A 19655-nucleotide genomic window follows, 5' to 3' on the forward strand; every position below is an offset into this window, starting at 1 on the left:
TTTTATGTTAAAATTGCAGTCAGTGCCAAGTCGTTGATTTATCTGAGTGTTTAAGGTAGGTGAATATATGCACTGATTCTGAAAACACGAAACACGAAAGAAATACTTTTTTATAATATACCAGCAGTGAGAATGTCTGGTGTGGTTTAGGTATAAAATCTGGCATGGATAAGCACAGTGAAATTGCCCCTTTTTTTTTTTTTTTTTTTATCCATTTATTGTGATTCCCTTCCCAGCAGATTCCTGTATTATGTGGTGGTTAGCAATGTCTTTTTCTTTTCTTACAGGAAAAACATAGAGACAAGAAGAACTAGCTGAAATGCTGAGTGTCAGGGAAATCCACAGCAGTATTTTTCCCTTTAATGAAGTATAACTAAGTTACTGTACGATGACTTCTTATTTTCAAAGCATCATCATAACAGAAATAGAGAGGCAAAAACCAAACCTTAAACTGGAATGTCATACTAAAAGGGAGTAATGTGTTCTCAGCAAGCTCAGGAGTCTAGATTAAAACCTCTTGTATCGAGAGTGGTGTTTTACCACTCTCAATACAAGAGCGGATTCAGTGGTTAAATAGCACTGACAGAGGGGATCCCATCTTCTCCTCTTTCCTGCTGGTACTTCTGTCTTCCCTGTTGCCTGCATTAGCATTTATTTGCTTCTATGGTCAGCTTCTTAACCAGCTCACCCTGCATTAGAAAGATAGCTAGCAAAACAATTGTGAGTGTTAAAATGAAGAAGAGGGTTACCCCTACCAGTTGTCATATAACCCAGTGACTTTACCAGATACATCTCAACTTCTTTCATCCGCAAGCCATGTAAGAGCTTATGAACATGGTCATTCATACACATTGCCAGGGGTCATCTGATTCACACTTGCCTGCCAAGCTATGATAGTTGTAGCTGAATTCTGTAATTCTGTTGAAAGAATCTCGAGTCCCCATTTGTTTCGTTTGGCACTGAACACTTGAAAATCAAGTCGTATGTGCCTTCAGGAGTGTTTACTGGATCTTTAACAGCGTAGCAGCCTGGGTAAGGGAGAGGAGGGGTCCTGAATGCTCACTTTTCCTGGCCCTGATGTCTTGTCAATGGGGCGAGGTGTTCTTCAGGAAGCTGCATCTGGACTTCATGCACAATAGCTGAGGCATGAAATACGTAGACTATGTGTATCAATTCACAATGGTGCTTTCAGCAGCTATTGGCAGGAAGTTGGTTATTAATGCAAGGAGGAGGAAATGGTATTGAAGGGCTTGACAAAGTATTCTGCTTTAGACTAAAATGTAATATAATACCCAAGTTCTTTAGTTGCTGTAAATGAAATCTAAGGGGGGGAAATCCCCTTGGACAAAATTCACAATGAAATTCCTATTTGTATATGAATGCACTCATTGCAAAATGATTTATACTGATACGTTGTTTCCCTTCCCCTGATAATAAGATGGCCAAATACTTTCCAGATGTCAGTATAAAATAAACATTGCATGAGGTTTTGTTTTTAGATGGTGAAAACCTTACCTTTGTCGTGTTTATGCTGCTTCTTTTATCCTTAAACATGTTATCACACTGTGGATCTTCTGCAGATCTGTTTTGCTTGTTATATGCTTTTACCTTACTTTGTTATTTTCTTTCTTACCATATATATTGGAAAACAAAAAAGATTAATTTACCAAAGGAATGAATGATATTCCACCTTTAAGGCTGGCTTTAAGTGTGCTTTTATCTATCTATCTATCTATCTATCTGGCTTTAAATGTGCTTTTATGTATCTATTTATCTATCTGTCTATCAGGTGATAATCTCTTAGGGTGCTTTGAATGCTACCATTTCAAAGTGAAGATGAAACTGAGGTGTACAACTGCATAACTGCACAGTTCTTTAGTTTCAAATATTAAAAAATCAGATAGCTAGATGTTCTCTTATTTACTGTTTATTTTAACTGTAACATTCTAAAGTGTCTGAATTGCCCATTGCAAAGCAAGCATAAATACCTAGCAGAATTGTTCTCCCTCTTAATGCTTATGTACCTTTAGAATTTCCTGAAAGAAATATCTGTGAAATTTCTAGCTTCAATATTCTTTGTAATATTTATAAGAGTTCAAAATTTGTTTGTAGCAGAGCATTTTCTTAAAATGTCTTATTTTTGCAACCGTTGTTTTGTGTGTGGGTTCACCTTCCTGAGATGCAGGATGTAGGAAACTACTTTCGACTATAAAACCTACTACAAAATAAAGTTAGCTTATTTATTGCTTGATTTGATGATGGCTCTGTCTAAAGCCACTTACATTTTGCAGTCAATCCTTTCTTCCAGACTTATTTTGCTTACTAACAGCTTATTTACTCTTAACATTCTGCTGTCAGTTGCTGCCTAATATTTTCAGCCCCTTGAATCATTCCTCTGTTAGGTAGGACATGAATATACAGACCTGTTGTCACTAGAAAAACATCTCCCCTTCATCCCCTGCACTTTTGAAATCCCAAGTTAAGATTTGATAGTGGAAAAATGAGGAAGGAAAGGATGGTCAACTTCTTCAGTTGTACAGGCAAACTTCCAGTTCTTTAATATTTTAAAAATACCCAAAACAAAACCCACCCCAAAATGCAGAAAGAAATAACTCTTCCAAACCCCTCTAAATTTTCTTGGTTTGAAATTTAGGAAAGTCACATAAGTCAACAGGCTTCACCTTTTGGCATTTTTCCTCTTAATTGTCTTCATCTTTGTTTCTTCTGCTTTTTGAAATACATTTATCTTCTTTTAGAGTTTCGAATATACAACAGCAGCTGGCCTTGCTAGATAATGAGTCTTGGCCAGGAATGGCTGAAGCGGACAGGGACCGTCTTCAGCTCATCAAAGAGAAGGAGGCTCTTCTTCAGGAGCTGCAGCTCATCAGTCAGCAGAGACGATCCCCAGAAGACATTGCACGTTTGGAGGAAGAAAAAAGACGCTTGGAGGATGAAATTCAGCGAGCTCGAGCAACATCTGCTCATGGGGCCACAGAAAGGTCTGGGAACTTGAATTGTTTTCTTATCTATTTTAAGATCCATGTAAGTAGTTTCAAAAGAAAGAGTAGGGAATTTCACTGTGTTTAAGAAAAAACAACAGAATGTTTCTGGAGTAAGTTGCTTTCAAGAAAGGAAGAGGCTGCTTCTGACTGGCATTTAATTCTGACTGTCTTGAAGATGTCTGAAGGAGAGTTAGAGTGGTAATGACTAGTTAGTTTTCCTTTCATTCGTCTGTCTTCTGAATAGAAAGAAGAGATCAGAATAGAGTCACAAAAGATGCTTGGAAAAAGTCTGAGTGATGTTGTCTGATAATAGAGACATGAATAACAATAACTGTAGAGTGCAACATTTTCCTCTTGTTTTCAGTGGAGTAATATTCATCTCCAATAACATCAGAACAAAGATCCTTTTCCTATATTTGATTTGTGCCTTATAACAGGAAAGTTAAATGATGATTTTACTACCTTTTGTATACAATTTTTCCTTTTAATTTGCAGTCTCAGCAGTGGGAGCACATCCCAACTCTGACATTCAGAGAGCACAGTGAACAGAGTCATTCTTGAAAACTTAAATTAAATGTCAAGTTACGTGTAAAAACAACCCCCCAAACTTATTAATGGAAACAATGTGTTTATTTCAAAGTTGCCCAGTTTTTCCTGTAGCCAGAGAAATGGACAAAGCCTCTTAACCTCTTCTTGTTACTATAAACCACTTCCAGTGAAAGCACTGAAGACTTGTTCTTGTTTCCTAGACTTGCTTCTCTTAAACAGTGATAAAATCCCAGTTTGACACTTGAGGAAAACTGCATGAACAAGCTTTAATATGATTTCTGTAAAGGTTAATATTTACATAATTAAGACACTTTTACAGTATTTGGAAGTGCCTTACATACACAGATTTTGAGAACTTCAGTTCCTTTGAAAAGTCTTACTTCAGACAGTAAATTCAGGCAATAAATAGAAAATTCACAGCCAACCTACAGTTCAGTGTTCTGTATTTTGCAGTTTTTGCAATATCGTTACATTGGCTTTCCAGCTTAAACTGACAGAAAAGGGAGTTCACTTTACACTGCAGTGTAGTAAGTTTTATTTGTTGGTTTTGGGTTCTCATGTTAGGTAGCGCATGCTATGTTGGCAAGAAAGCCAGGCTATTTTTCCATGTAGTTCATGCTGTGGAAACCAGCGTTCCAGTATGATACTTGATATTTCAAATGCTAGCAAAAAGTTGAGCAGAAGTTAGAATAATATTGAAGGGCAATCTATTTTTGCATAACAAATTGGAAGAAAGCTTAACTATTAGTGGCCCATTTATTTGTTTGTCTTAGGTTCAGGAATAACCAAAACCATTCCTAGTTCTGCTTTTCTTTTTCTACTTTCCAAACTGTGGAATAAAAAGAAGCTTCCTCTTTAAATAATTGTTGGGTCTGCTCTGTTTCTGAATTTTACAGGAACTGAGTTATGTGCAGATCAGAACTAACCTAAAATCTGTATGACAGAGGTTGGGTTTTGTTTTTCTGTTGCTTTTTGTTTTTTTGGTTTAAGATGTTGGCAGCCTTAGTTGGAGGCATCTCTTGCCCCTCAGCACAGGTACCTACAGCACTGATGACTGTGGAGTGTAGTTTCCTAAGTTTTGAATCAATTAAGTTTCTTGAATCCATTTGTCTTTTGGGTTCCTGCATGCAGTGCCTTTATCACGTAAGTTTACATAGTTGAGCTGCAGCCTTCCTTGCACCAGTTGATTAACCTGGTCTGGGGTCCACAGAAGCAGGAGAAAAGTTTCACGCTTGAACTCTGTCGGGTGTGCAGCTTCTGCTGTGTGGTTGCAGTGAATGGAGCTCCCCAGAGGGTGGTGGGATTGTTGGAGTGTAACACTACAGCCCCTTGCTAGCATATGAATTGTAGAAGTTGGAGGCCAAAGAAGTTGAAAGATTTATGTTTTTACTGCTAATAGAGACGTGATTTTTTCACATCTTAAGCATCCAAAGTTTATTGACACTCATGCTGCTGTTTTTTATCCAGAAGGACGCTTTTTCTTCTTTTTTGTTGACTTTTATTTTTATTTTTTAAATCCTGCCCATTAAGGTGTTGAATTCTAACAGCTATCTTTGCAGTTGAGGAAGGTCTTAAAGGATTGAGATAAGTTTGATCTGTTCTCTCCAAACTTTCTATCAGAATCCTAGTTTCCAGCCAGCTTATGAAAGCAGGGCTGGAGGAGTAACTTTCCTGAATGTACAAATGATGTAAAATACAGAACATGTTTAGCATCCTGATTTTATTCTGAAGTTTAGTGATTTGGCTTGGAAAAACAAAGCACCATGAACAAATGAATAAATGTGATAACAATACATAAAATCTATTATTTGAAGTTTTAAGATTCTCAAAATACAAAATTTAAGGTATCATGTAGCTGTCTGAGACTGACAGCATTGAAGGTGCATTCCATTTGTGTTGGGGCACTGGTATGGAATAATTCAGATGCTTGCTATTAGAATGGGCAAAAAAATAAGTCTCGGATATTTTTGCCATAGCTTAGCATTCAAAATGTATCACCAACTTAATTATATAAAAATGTACTAGAAACACCTAGAATTAGAACTTAAAGTTGAGTTTAATGGCTACTGCTTAACAGAAGTCCTCCAAAAATTTTCCATTTTATCTTTGAAATTTGACACTAATTAGCTTGGATATTAGGGCTGTTTGGAATATTTCTTTCCTGCCAAGGCAATGAAAGGCATAGTAGTTCTCTGTATTTTACTGGCACAGTCAGGTTGATGCAATGGAAAAAAAATCATTGTAGACTGATCGGGTTTTTTACCTAGGACTTTATAATTTTGCTAATTGCTGTGATGTATTTTCAACATCATGACTCCTACACTGTGCTTCAGTTACTTTTCTTGTCTGGGAATTCTGCTGGACTCCTGGTTCTTGTGTTCTTGCTGAAATTACCGTAGCTACATATGAGCTGGATGAATTAAAACTTTTCATTAAGTAGCGAGACTTACTTTTATATTCCAAACTGCAATGCAGTGATATTTTTCTATACTTGGAAAGCTCCTTGCACTTCTTGAGCACTGCTGTATTGAAGAAAAATAGTAATATGTATCTATTGAATTGCAGGATACTGTTACAGGAAAAGAGAAATTGTTTGCTTATGCAGCTAGAAGAAGCTACACGTTTAACCTCATATTTACACTCCCAGTTAAAAAGGTGAGTTATGTAAAACCAGGAGATTTTTAAGTTTTAACTGCAGCAGAGAAGAATATTAATAATCTATAAAGTTTACCTTTTAATACTTTTACGTATGTATGCCAAGTAAATTCATTTTTTACTGAATTTATAGTTTGGTCTATGGAATGTAATGACTTGGATGGAGTTTTATAACTAGTAATAGGGACGACTATTTGGGCTACATTATTATGTGGGAATTTTATGTTACCTTATTTTTCTGAAAAGATACATACTTAAATGCCTTCATAATATTGTCACAATTTTCCTAATATGAAGATAATGTTCTTCTAAGTTCTGTGAGATTTTAATATTGTCCAAAGGAAGGGGTCTCGATCCCTTATGAGTTGACAAAGTTTTGCCATTTAAATATATGAATGTGCTAAGACCCACACAGAAGCCCAGAATATTTTGCATATTCAAGCTTGCAGCTGCCTTTTTAGATTTAGCTCTTGGGGATTCCCCAGCTCAACATCATGCCAACATCAAAAGCTCAGTTCCTGCTGTGTCTCACTTCATCTCTCACTGTCACTTGTATTCTTCTCTCCCTAACTGTCTGATTGGTAAGAGGAACTGGAATACGATTCATCGTAAAATCTTTTTTATTTTGCACTGGAAAAACCTGTGAGGGTGAGGCTTACACAGCAGTTTGTTAGGACTTTCCAAATCCCTTCACGCTTTTTCTGCCTGGTGTGTTTATTACCCATCATTAATACAAATTCAAGCTGGATCATGGTAATCTACCCTTCCCCTCTTTACATTGAGGGGAATTGATTTACACTGATCCAGATCCTGCTCTGTCCTCTCTTCTGCCAAATTATGGCTGCTTACATGCTGGAAGAAAGAGTATGCTTGTCTTGTTGAACCATTTGTCTTCAGGCACTTCGTCCTAATGTGCCTGTCACTTGCAGTATTCCAGTCGTGGCTGTGCTGGAGACCAGGGCAAGAGACAAGAGCTAGACTTTAAAATACCAAATCATGTCTCTGTGTTGCTGTACTGAATACATGTAAAATTCCTTGTGTAATCTGGATTGACATTTTTATGTCTGAGCTGCTGTATGTGATTGTGTTTGAAAGGGCCTTTTCTGTTTTCTCTTTCTTTGCCTGCTGTAGTCTGTCAGCTAGCACCCTCACAATGTCCTCTGGCAGCAGCAGGGGATCCCTGGCCTCCAGTCGAGGATCCCTGGCCTCCAGCAGAGGCTCCCTCAGCTCGGTCAGCTTCACAGACATCTATGGCCTTCCGCAGTATGACAAATCAGACAGCGTTACAGACTATGGGCAGCATCTACGCTTTGACATAATTCCCTTCGAGTCTCTCACAAAGGATGTGCCATACGCTGATCCCATTGGACACTCGAATTTCAATAAGCACCGGAGGTCTCTGGATACCCCACAGTCCTTGGCATCCCTGTCATCACGGTCCTCCTTGTCATCGTTGTCCCCTCCAAGCTCGCCTCTGGATACCCCGTTTCTTTCCGCATCTCGAGATTCTCCCTTGGCTCAGATGTCAGAAGGTTTTGAGGAGATGGCGAGCATAGGAGCCCTGGAAATGCTCAGGGCTCAGACCACAGTGTTGGGCGATGATGATACACAAGGAACGAGCTCATCTCAGACGTCCACTTACCCTGTGGACAATGAAGTGTTGCAAGAAATGGGACCACAGCTGACTGCTGTCCAAACTGGTGGAGGTGAGTTTCTGGGCATACTATTTTGTCACATCATCATAGGAAATGTTACACAGACCTAAGCATATTGGCATAGTAGAGATTGTTTCTCAGTTTGGCTTGCTATACTACGAACCACTAATCACTCAAAACCAAGAACTTGTTGTTTACCAACTACCACACACACCCACACCCCACACCCCCCCCCGAAAAGCCAAACACAAGACCAGGCATGAGGTGATGCTGCTGACAGTGCTTGAAGGCTGGCTGACTCCATGCTGAATTTGAACCCAGACCAGGTTCACGTGTCTTAAGTTCTGCAATGGAGCAGAAGGTGGCTGCATGGTGGTCATGAGTGCATGGTGCACTGTACTTCTGAATAGAGTTCTTTGTCAGCCGCGGAGCATCCTTGACAGGGGGTGTGTGAGAAAATCAATGTCTGCTTGAGTGGCTGTCTCAGAGAACCTGATCTGTACGATTGTAGAGGAGCAATGTGTGCAGTTACCACAGCACACATACTGTTGAGTTTTCTTTTTCTGCTTGGCTGTGAAGTTGTTAGACTTGCTTTAGTTTGTATTGGTGGAAGCTTCTGAGGCACTACAGTTGAGAAATGTAAATTAGAAAGATCAAAAAAGGAAACTTTTAAAAAAAGTTTAAAAAAACTTTTAAAAAAAGTTTCCTTTTTAGAAAACAAAACAAACATTTAAAATCCTGATCATACAGGCACATGACATTTCTTTTCCTGTTTTAGTCCATCAAATTAAGAACTGCTGTTAAAGTGAAAACGAGTATTCCTCCATGATGAAGTTTTTGTGTGTTGGCTTACTCATATTTCTAATAAGACCATACTAGTAGAGAAGGGCTTTTACGAGTATATTTTTAATATTGAAGATTATAATTTCCATCCCATTTTTATACCCAGAATTCTGTGTTCTTAATTGTGTATAATATTGCATTCAGGACTTAGCATGTCAGGAGTAATGTGAAATATAACCACAAAGGTATCATATTATCCTACCAAAATCTTATGTCAAGTGATAATGAGAAGGAGCACTGACAGCTTTCAACTTTGTATTTTTGAAAACTAAACTTCACCAATATGCTAAAAAGCTTTTATTGCTCAAACAGCGTTTGAGTCTAGACTCACCTGCTTTCCTTAATGCAGCTGGCATTGCCAGAACATACTGCTGCAGAATTTGTATTTTCTAGATGTAAACATTTCTAGTGCCCATATTGTAGCTTTCAGACCAAAATAAACAGAATTCCAGAGACCAGCATGTAAGCTTGTGCTTAAATTAGTGCCATGAAGAAGCTTCCTGAGGCTTTCTTTAAACCTCAGGTCAGACCACAGCATGTCTTCACCCATTGTGGTAAATGAAAATATGTAGTAGTTCATTTATAGCTCGTACGTGTTTCCTAGAAGTGAAGGCCTGGTCTGAAACAGGATGAGAGTCAAGTTCCTGCTTTGGTTTTTCCTTTTCTCCCTTCTCTGTCACATTTTATACATTTCACATTTCTTTGACAGCTTCTGGCAGAACAGCTACCTGCTGTCACTGCTGTGGTGTCCAGCTCCTAGTCAGGGGTTAGACTTTTCACTGTGTACAACAGAGAGCTTTGTGTTCCTTTTTGAGGAAGAATGTATGGTTAAAAGGGAGCCAGGCTGTCGTGTCTTTTCTTGGTTGGTTGGTTTTGGTTTGGTTTTTGTTTGTTTGGTTGGTTTTTTTTTTTTTTTGCTTGTTTGTTTATTTCTTGTTTGTTTTTTCTTCAGTTTGAAACAATTTCAGAAATATTTCTGATTTTTGGCTGGAGTCATGACTATATTGAGCTCCACACTCATTAGCTGGTGGGTTTGCAATTGTAATATAGTTGTGTGCAAGTAGCAGATGGAATTTCGAAATAATTCTGAGTTTGTACTCTTGGTTTTGAAGAATTTGATAGAGCATCAAGCTTGTATATCCCACTTTGGGAACCCCCGGGTGTTGAGGGGTTCTGGTTTTCACTAAGGTACTGTGCAGTGTGCTTTGCTGCTGCCACCCAATGGCCTGGTAGTATAACGCGATGCTGGAAAACAGTAATGAGATCTTTTGCCTGTTCCTTCACTAGAAGCAAAATGAGGGAATAGTTGCAAATTCTGGGTGCCTGGAGGATTAAGACTGAATAAACTGCGCATACTTGTCACTGAAGCAACACTTGGGCAAGTTCAAGGAGATCTTCAGGACCTGCAGTTTTGATATTCAGTTGCTGATCTCCTGTTTTAAGTCTATCTTGGACATACTATGAAACATGTTAACAAGTGTGAATGGAATGAATATGCCTGGGAGATTAAATCCATCATATTTATAAAGCTGGGAGTGGGAGGAAACATGTTATTAAAATACTGGGCTTAATATCTTCACTATCTCTTACTTTCTATCCTAAAATAGTCTTTCAAGTGCTTGTTTCCTTTAATGCCTAAATAATCTATTGTTTGCAAATATTGCCATAAACCTAAAAGATGATTTATCATTGTGTGCTTTTCATTTTGTCTTGTTTCTCATGCGGCACAAGAGAAAAATTCACTGTAAGTGAACCTGAATTACTACTTACTGTGCTGTTTTTGCCTGTAATTCCAGTGTGGTTTTCTGTGTGGTGTTGGTTTTTTGGGGTCTTGGTGGGGTTTTGAGTTGCATGTGAAGAAACAGGAGATTTTGCTACATTTGATTTTGTTTGACATTGTGTATCTAAAGAGCTGTATCTGTTTAATCATTATGGCATACTTAAATTTTTTGCTATGACAACTAAACAATATATTCATGCCTGTAGTTAAATTCCTGGAAAAAGTGTTCTGTGACCTTTAGCTTTGTTATATTATAATAATGTCTGACAGCATCACAGTAGGTAAGGTCTCTTTGTGTCTCTGATTCAGTTTTTATGAGTGTTTGACTCTTGTAGAAGTGCATTTTGAGCTGATGTGTGGTATTTGTAATCTTCTAAGCTTGTGAAACATGCTTATGTGTTATTTAGCTAATGAAATCTTGGGCATCAGCATTTCCTTTGAAGTTCACTTTTTAGCTAATGATACCTGAGAACATTCTTTTAATTGGGGCTGTCTGATACTTGTCAAGGTTTGGCACCTAGTAGTTCTGGAAATTCATATATATTGTTCGTTGATTTTGTTACTTAAATAAGGAAATGACAGGTAATGGTCTATAATAGAAACTTTATTTTTGAACAGTTCTTCAGCTTCTGGCATTGGAAGGTCTGCAACATGCGGTGTACCTTGTTCTGTTTAAAATAAGATCTGGTATTCTTGACCAGTTTTTCCTGCTGACACTTCTTTTTTTCTTTTTTTTTTTTTTTTTATTTTATGTCAAGGGCATGTTTTGGTGTTTGCATCTTTCCCAAATTCACTGGGATTGCCCAGATGTTATCAAATGCTTGCATGGCCTCTAGGCAGTGAGCAAATCGTTGTCAAGTTACAACATTGTTGTAACATGTCAGTTTTTCATGAGATTATATTGGTGCTTCAGATCAGTTTTTCTTTCCAGGCAAATTAAGAGCATGAACCTCCAAAGGAGAGAGCCCTGGAGGTCTTTCATACAAAGAAATCTATACAAAGTGTTCACAGAGAGGGGTGAGCCAGAGGCCTATTTACAAAAAAGAAGTCATCCTACTGTAACTTGTTGAAATTAGTACAGAAATTATGGAGGCACTTTCATACAAAACTTAAATCAATTTTGTGAAGTTCAGCCTCTTTCCAGTGATGTAAAGTTATTGGGAAACTTCCACATTAAGATATGTCTCTAAGAGTGCTACTTTTTATTCTGCATAAATACTAGTGACAGAACTCAGAGGTGGGTTCACCAAATACAGTTTCTTTGCTTTCTGTGAGCTAGCTTGAACTTGGCTCTCCTGTGTGGTGAGCATGACACAAGTAGTACTGCATGATGTGTGGTGTACAGTAAGGGTGGGATGCTGTAATTGGAGGGGTGGGGAGGATGTTTCTTTCTCCAGGCACAGAAACAAATGCAGATTGGGCTGTTCCTGGTCAGCAGATTAATTTCTTGCATAGCTGAAGCTGACTAAATCCTTCATTGAATTTGGAGGGGAGGTCTGTAGGGCTGCATCCTGTCTGCCAGTACCACGGTGGGTTAAATCTAATCTATCCACACACTTCTGTTGAGAGCAGTGGCATGGTTGTGTTAATCTGGGGGGGATTTATATCAGGCTTCAAGCCCTGATGTCCTGTCCTGGTGGTGCTTAGGTGCACAGTGAGATGGGTCCCATGCAGGGGGTTTGCTCACTGTCGGTACCTCAGCTAGGCTCTGCAGGTGGACCTCAGGCCATGGGCTGGCCTTCTGCTGAAGGAAACTTATTGGTTAGGTACTAGCATTTGATTTTTGGTGCCTTAAGATAGTGTGTAACAGAGGTATTTGACAAGTTTTTACTTTGAGTAAGACGTGTCTCATTCTTAGTTGGGGGCAGTAAGCTATAAATGTCAGCTGGTGCTTGTGTCCAGTGTGGTGTGCACTGTGCTACTGTCACTCCAAATGCTGTCTGCTGAAACTATGAATGCTTCCATGCTGTTTGAGTTTCTGAGCTTGAGTAGCAGCAAGTAAGATGCTTTCTCCATTTTTAAATTGACATCTCTGACACTGCTTTTCTGCTTTGAGGATAATCATTGAGCCTTAAGCAAGTTGGTGAAAGCTCTTCACTGCACAGTGAAGAAACTGGTCTTCCACAAGTCCATTTAATGGTTCTCTCTGGGATTTGAAGGAAAACAATTTCAAGTTAGAAGCTATCATTGAAGGATCAAAACCCTACCTAACCAATTCTTGAGCATTACTATTTGTGCATGTACTTTAAAGGATTGGTAGCTGCTATACCTACTTGCCTGTGCAAAACCTGATATTATACATCATTTTTGTTACTACGCTTAAACATGAAAATGATTGCTGAGTTAGCTATTTATGGTGTTGCTGGTGATTCAGGGAAGGGTGAAAGAGGGGGTTGAATATTGCTTTCTCCTCTCCCAGCCAGCTTTCACGAAGAATTTGAAAGAACAGTGGTCTGAGTGAGTTGGAAAGCACTGGTTCTTTTTGATAATGCCTCTCAGACTGTAAATAAAAGCTGCTATTATGTGATGGTATAAACAATGTGCTTTGAGACTTTCTATTAGGAAACAAATGAGAACAAAACCTCACATTGTGTTATCTGATAACTTCTTGAAAGAATTAGTCTCTGTGTTTGTTTTCAGTCTATTGTACATTCAGTAGGTAAATGTTAAAAGTTTAGGATATCATGTGTACATATGTTGAATTAATGTAAGTCTTCCTTCAGGAAGGATTATTTTACTAGAAAAGCATTTAGTAACAATGCAATTGGTTTATACTAAGTCTTGTCAGAGAGGAATTAGCCACAAACTTCCTTCCTTAATTCTCCCACATAACATCTCCAGTCAATTGTATTTTAGGTTTTTAAGTTGGATGAGAAAAACAATGAACTGCATTTGTGCTGTTTTGCCACTAGTTTTGATGCAATAAATGTTTCTTGTTTAATTTTTAAGAGGTTGCCTTGAGCTCATGTTGTCTTTTCTTCATGACAGCTGTAACTCTGCGAGGAGACAGTGGTAGAAGATCGGAGAGGAGAGCCAGGCGAGTTTCAGCATGCCTCTCAGATCATTCACTGGCTAGTGACAGTGGCGTGTTTGAAGCTTTAAGCAAAAGGTCAGGTGTATAAATGCATAGTAAGGTGGAAATATTCCTGTTCTACCATATGGTCCAAAAGAATTTGTTGTGAATTTCTGAATAGGCTTTTAAAATTGCTTATTCTTAGTAACCTAAAAATATTAGGTTGCATGTTTAAAGTAGCTTTTTACATGCAGTTTCACTGTCATCTTTTCAAGTGCCAAGTGCCTTTTGCTTTGTTGCCTCTAACATTTTAACACCATACACTTCTGCCTTGAAAGATAGTTTTCTCAGCTTATTAGTTATGAATCGGTAATTTTCTTTCAACCATTTATAAAAAAAATAAAATTATACACAGTGTGACTTACAATTCCTTGTAGTATGTGACAAAAGTATAAATGCAAGGAAGAAATAAATGAAGTGCTAAAAATCTGAAAATGTGTAGGTTGGCCAAATGATTGAAGGATGGAATTGATGATTGTTGCTTTAGACAGTTGTTTTAACACAATAAACAATAACTGAGAAGAAAAGGTTTTGAGGATGCGAAAGAGAAATGGAAGACAGGATAAATATTAAAGTAACCTAAATGTTTTGAAAGATGTATTCTAAACCCTCATTTTTAAAAATAATGAATTGCTACTTCTGTGTGTGTTTGTAAATAGATATTTCAATTCTTTCTATATTACCAGTCCCTCCTGTATTGCCGAACAATTGCTTATATCCACACATCACAAAATAATTGTTTGTTTCATTATGTTTTAACAGCTTAGGTCAGTATGTAGTTTAACAGTACTTTCTGTTCCTGCAGGAACGAAGATCTGGAAGAGCCAGTTTATGGTGATGCTGCCAGTAATGAAGAACCACAAATACATGTTGGATTTCTGTGAGTATTTACTTCTCTTTCTCCCTGACAACTCAGGATTCTTGGCTTTGTTTTTTAACTTTTTAATAAACTAAACTGCAGTCAATAGTTTTAAGAAGCTTCTGAACTGGCAGCCGAGTTTAGTGGATGTACAGGTTAGTCAGTCATAGGCCACTTCAATGCTGGTGACTTAACCACAGTTCATTTAGTTTCTTTTCAGTGTTGGCTGGTAAAAGGGCCTTCATTACTTCTTTCAGTAGAATTTCTTTTCATTCTCTGGACCATTAGTATGAACATGTATCTAGGGATATGTCTCTCTGAGCAAGATCTCTTTATTCCAGGTAAAGGAGGATTACCTTACAAAAGTCACAGGTGAAGACACAGATACAATTACAGTTCCCAAATACAGCTTTGAAATGCTGTGCTTAGGGCATACTGTTGTTGGTACTAGGAGTAGCATGAGGACAGACAGATCATAGCAGTGCGTGGCAGGATGTTGTGTCTTTAACATCCCTCTGGAATCTCATAAGTGTTGGAAAATTAGTTTCCAAGCTTGGCAGTTTTCAAATCTCAACCAGGTTTGTTAGTTCCATTTCAAAATTTGTGTGAAAGAGTAGAGGGTTTTATTTAATTTCATTAACGCATGAAAATAACGCACTGATTTTGTCTAGTGTAATTGATATGTTATTACACATTTTGTGTACACACACATATATACATATGGTGTAACTGTTGAAACCAAGGAATGTATTTTATAAAACCTGTTCACTATCAAGAGTTACAGTAAGGATTGTTGTTCTTTTCAAATTGGATAATGTTTAATTCTCTTAGTTCTGATAAGCTCCTTACTGTAGCTAATAATAATGTTCTGTTATCAGAGTGTGATATGTGTAATTGCTTTTGATTTAAACTGATTTGTGTAAGAGATTTAACAGCAAAGGTGCTTTTACATTCTTAAAATTTTTAGTTTATCATCTCTAGCTGTTAAGCAAAATATTGATGCTTGGTGACTAACACAGGAAATTTATTTTCCAGGCATGACAGTGCAAGCGAATGTCTGTTAGTCCATGTATTGCAGCTGAAGAACTTTACTAGTCTAGTTGTTAAAGAAAACTGTAAAATGTAAGTTTAAATTTCACCTGACCTCTGATCATTGCTCGTTTGTGCCTTCTATGGTATTTACGGTCATAAATACCATAGGTTTGTTTGCTTTCATGCAGAATTAAGCCATTTCTGGAGAAGACAGCATGTCGTAGTTTACATGAGGAAAAGGTTAATTTTATGGACACAGTGTCCCTTTTATAGAACCTCTTTCATAATGGTCAGATAACAAGCATAGTCTCTAATGACCCATGTTCTTACGTGTTTATTATGCACAGGAAAGTTTGCAGACATTTGTGGCCATTACAGCTGGCCTTGAATTATCTGTGAAACACCCTCTGAATATAATTTTAGCATAAATACTAGCTGAGAATCAGTACAAACAAGTGATTTTTTTTTTAGCCTATAGCAGCTTGTGCTTTTTTTTTTCAAATTCCATGTCACATTATGTAGAACATTGCGTAGTTTATTCTAATAAATGTTTCTTAAACAATGGTAATGTTGCCATAAAACACCATTTTATCTACTGATACGTGTCTTAACATATTTTAAAGAAATTCAACACATGAAAACTGTTGATCTTTATCTCTGGGAGAGGTTGTTTATAAACTGTGGAAAATGGAAGTATGATAACATTGTATTGTAAAATAAGTCATTCTGTGGGATTTGTTAGATTGACATACATCTCACTGAATGAGTTGATCTTTGAGAATGCTTAATCTTTCTAATGCTGAAAACTTCAGGTAGAAATTCTTCCTGTAGGTTAGTGCATTAGTGTTGGTCTTTTGCTTTGTTTTCAGTGTGAGTGCAAGGGCACGTGATAGGGGAAAAAAGTGTTGAGCTATACTCAGCCATGTTGCCTTGTGATTAGGAAAAGAAAGAAGCATCCTCTGAAGAAAGCGGAGTCACCAAAGAAAAAAAATCTCTCTAGAGGGTTTGTTGGAGCTTGTCATCAAGCAGTTGGGCATCTAAATGACTTTCAAAAAGGCCGTTCATCCTTCTTAGTTAACTACCCATCCTTCTTAGTTAACTACCTGGGCTGGAATAAAAAAAAGTGCATGGCTGTAGCGCAGATCAGCTGGTTTGAGTATTCAAAAAGCTTTATCTTACAAAACAAGAAAAAGCTCTTAGCTAGTTTAATGAACTCCTCCACACAGCTGTATATTCATTGAATCAGTTGTTGGGGGCAGCAGGGAGGAGGTTACCTGCAGCAGAGGAGTTGGATCATTCCCTTTTTGCAGCATGTGAAACTCTTTGGCTGACTGATGCACCAGTGTAGACAACTTGAGAGAGCCTCTGAGCTGGGTTGGGTTTGTTTGACTTTTTTTTTTTTTTTTTTTTTTAATCTTGAGGTTTTGGGAAGGTTTTTGGTAGCTCAGACAAGTTTTCTAATCTAGTGCACAACACAGTTGCAGGAAGCTGTTGCAAAAAGCAGGTTATTGCAGGTGCTAGAAAAGCAGCAGGGAGAACATAGGAACACTTCTCAAGTAGCTCTGCTGCCTTCTATCAGATTAAAATGGTTGTATATTTTGTTTGTTTTGTTTTTTAGGTGTTTTGGAATCTGAAATAAGATGGTACCATATATTTGGGTTTTTTTTAGGATGGCAGATGGGTGCAGTGATAGTGGATTTCTTTTGCCATCCTTTTGTGCTGAGTTTATTAAGGGGAGGGAGAGGAAGGTATGCTTAGTGGGTGGAAGGAAGAAATGGGTCAGTGACACTTATGGAGCAATTCAATAGCCTAAATGTTGGCATGTGTTTCCGTTTGAAATAGCATAGCATAGCACCTGGCCTCCAGCTGCTGCTGCTCAGGGGAAGGCTGTAGCTCTCCCATAGATCCTGTGTCGTATTTGCTAGCCCAGTGTAGATGCCTTGGATACCTCAAGGCATCTCAAGTGCTACTTGGTGCCTCTCCTGAAGAACCAAATAATAAAAAAAAAAAAAAAAAAATTAAAAAAAAAGGGAGCATTTCCAAACCAGCTTTGCAGATTGTCCGTGTTAAGAATACAAAGTAAATTCCTGTAATGAGGAGATCCCAGAGCTGATTCTTGAAAGTAGAAGTTGCATTGATGTTTTTGCTTAGCTTGATTTTGAGAAATGCAAAATAGCTTTCTTTGTCTGAATTACGCTATTTGTCTATTTTGCTGTTCCCAGTCATGTGAGAGTTTATTTGCCACCACTTGAGTCAGGCACACCAACCACTTACTGCTCTAGAGCTTTGGAATTCCAAACTCCGTTAATATTTAATGAAGTTTTCCAAATCCCCGTGCATTCAAGTGTTTTGAAATTAAAATCACTGCAGCTGTATATCTGTTCAGTTGACCATCAGCAACAAGAAGAATTATTGGTAAGTGGTCCTTTTTCTTAAAAACCATTTGGTATGGGAAATTAAAGTTACTTGAAGAGTAATTTTAAGATTAAAAACAGAAAGTGAAGACTTTCTTTGTAAGGATTGCTGGTGTACATGTTGATGTGTCTGTTTTTCACAAATGTAAGTATAGTTCTGTTAACAAAAAAGGTGGGAATTTTAGAAAGTTGAAATACGTGCATCTAGGTTGGCATAAAGTCTTGGAAGTGGTTGGCAGAACTAGCAGAGGTTGAGGGTTGGAGCATTTACTTTCCTACTGCTTAAATGTCGTACATTGCAGAGGCATGTTGAAAATGGATATAAGGTTTACATTCATTGCTGTGGCATGTAGTAAATAAGGAGTAACCTTTTTATTTCATGCATTTTTTTTTACAAATGCCAGCTGTGGGGAAAGTTGAAAAGTCTGCCATTGCCAAATTTTGGTGCAAGAAGGGAAAGCATTATGTAAAAAATGAAACCTTTCCCCAAAACCTTCATCTGACAGCTTTTAGACTACACTGTGCTCAAGACTTCCATTTCTGCATGGCTGTAACACATGATGAATCAGTATTATTAAAAAATTTCCTAATAAAAAGGTAACAAATATAAACCCGTTCATGCTATATGGCTGTAACTGCAGGCAAAGAAGACTGCTGTTGTATCAATGGTAACTTTGTTACTGGATAATAGTGGTCCAAGAGCGTTTCTGTTAGACCAGCCTTTCACTTGAAACTGATTGAGATATATCTGATTTAGATACATTCAAATAAATGTGGCAATTGTTTAAATAGGTTACACATATTAACTGTCTTAACTTTAGATGTGTTGTTAGCTTCATTTAGCTATTGCAAATATAAATGTGCTTGAATAAATGTGTCTTGGGGATGATGTTGTGGCTATTTTGAAGTGAATGGGCTGCCATTTCAGTGAGGGGTTTGAAAGGGTTAGTGAAATGCTTTGTTGTTTTTTTTATTTTAAGCCTATCAAAGTAATTAAGAGGTACAGGCATCTCACTGTCATGCTGGACTGTGGAGAATAAGTGTTTATTTGAGCAAATCTGGTCAAGAATGCGTGTTTGTTAGTCCACGTTTAAAACTAGGTAGTGTCTTATATAAACACTGGTCTTAACATTGGCAAAAGTGGACTTAAGGTCTTGTATGCAGTAAGAAGTTTTGTCTTTTACACTACATCGTAATGATACAGATAGCATCTCAAGAACAAGCTGGATATATTGGTGTAAAATGGTTTACCCTGGTATATCCTCTTCCTCTGGGAAGCAAAACAGCTATTTCACTGTAAAGCATCCTTATATTGACATAAGTGCATCTAATTCGAGGGTGCTTTTATTTTAACTGCTTCTACTGAATTAGCAGAAAAAATATAGGTCTTCAGGTTGTGTCGGCAGGATTTTTTTCTCTTTCTTAGTGTAGTTTTGTCAGAAATGTCTTTGTTCACGGTAGGTGGTAACATACTCTAGGAGTAAGTTAACAATGCTACTTAAGAGAGAAGCGATGCAATGGTTCTTAAGGTAGGTGCATTGAAGTACATATTTAAACAATAGGTTGTTGCCCTCTTGCTATAAATTTATTATGTAAATAAGCATTTTCTTAAATTGCAAAATCATTTGCTACATCTCTCTGGAACTGCCATGATGGTCTCTGTCTTTCAAAGTCTCTTCCACTGAGATTCCATCTATTTAGTCATCCATACATCTCTGAAGTTCTTGATGACTGCTTTCTTTTCAATTAGATTGTGCCAGTTTAATCTTTCCTAAATGCAGAAGCCAGGTTGG

The 19655-nt window shown here is 37.7% G+C and overlaps 1 protein-coding gene across 3 annotated transcripts in view; it reads left to right on the forward strand.

The window, feature by feature from the left end:
• WWC3 (WWC family member 3) overlaps positions 1 to 19655 on the forward strand; it is a 106620-nt gene that overhangs the window by 73983 nt on the left and 12982 nt on the right. For all 3 annotated transcript variants that reach the window (XM_062603692.1, XM_062603691.1, XM_062603690.1), the window contains exons 9-15: positions 2757 to 2999; positions 6117 to 6206; positions 7338 to 7912; positions 13473 to 13593; positions 14363 to 14437; positions 15452 to 15538; positions 17671 to 17863. In XM_062603692.1, the coding sequence (XP_062459676.1) occupies positions 2757 to 2999; positions 6117 to 6206; positions 7338 to 7912; positions 13473 to 13593; positions 14363 to 14437; positions 15452 to 15538; positions 17671 to 17863 (1384 nt within the window). The remainder of the gene's footprint in view (positions 1 to 2756; positions 3000 to 6116; positions 6207 to 7337; positions 7913 to 13472; positions 13594 to 14362; positions 14438 to 15451; positions 15539 to 17670; positions 17864 to 19655) is intronic.

This window comes from Pezoporus occidentalis, unplaced genomic scaffold (assembly GCF_034315485.1).
Source record: "Pezoporus occidentalis ecotype Australia unplaced genomic scaffold, CSIRO_AGI_Poc_V1 ctg81, whole genome shotgun sequence".
Lineage (NCBI taxonomy): Eukaryota > Metazoa > Chordata > Aves > Psittaciformes > Psittacidae > Pezoporus > Pezoporus occidentalis.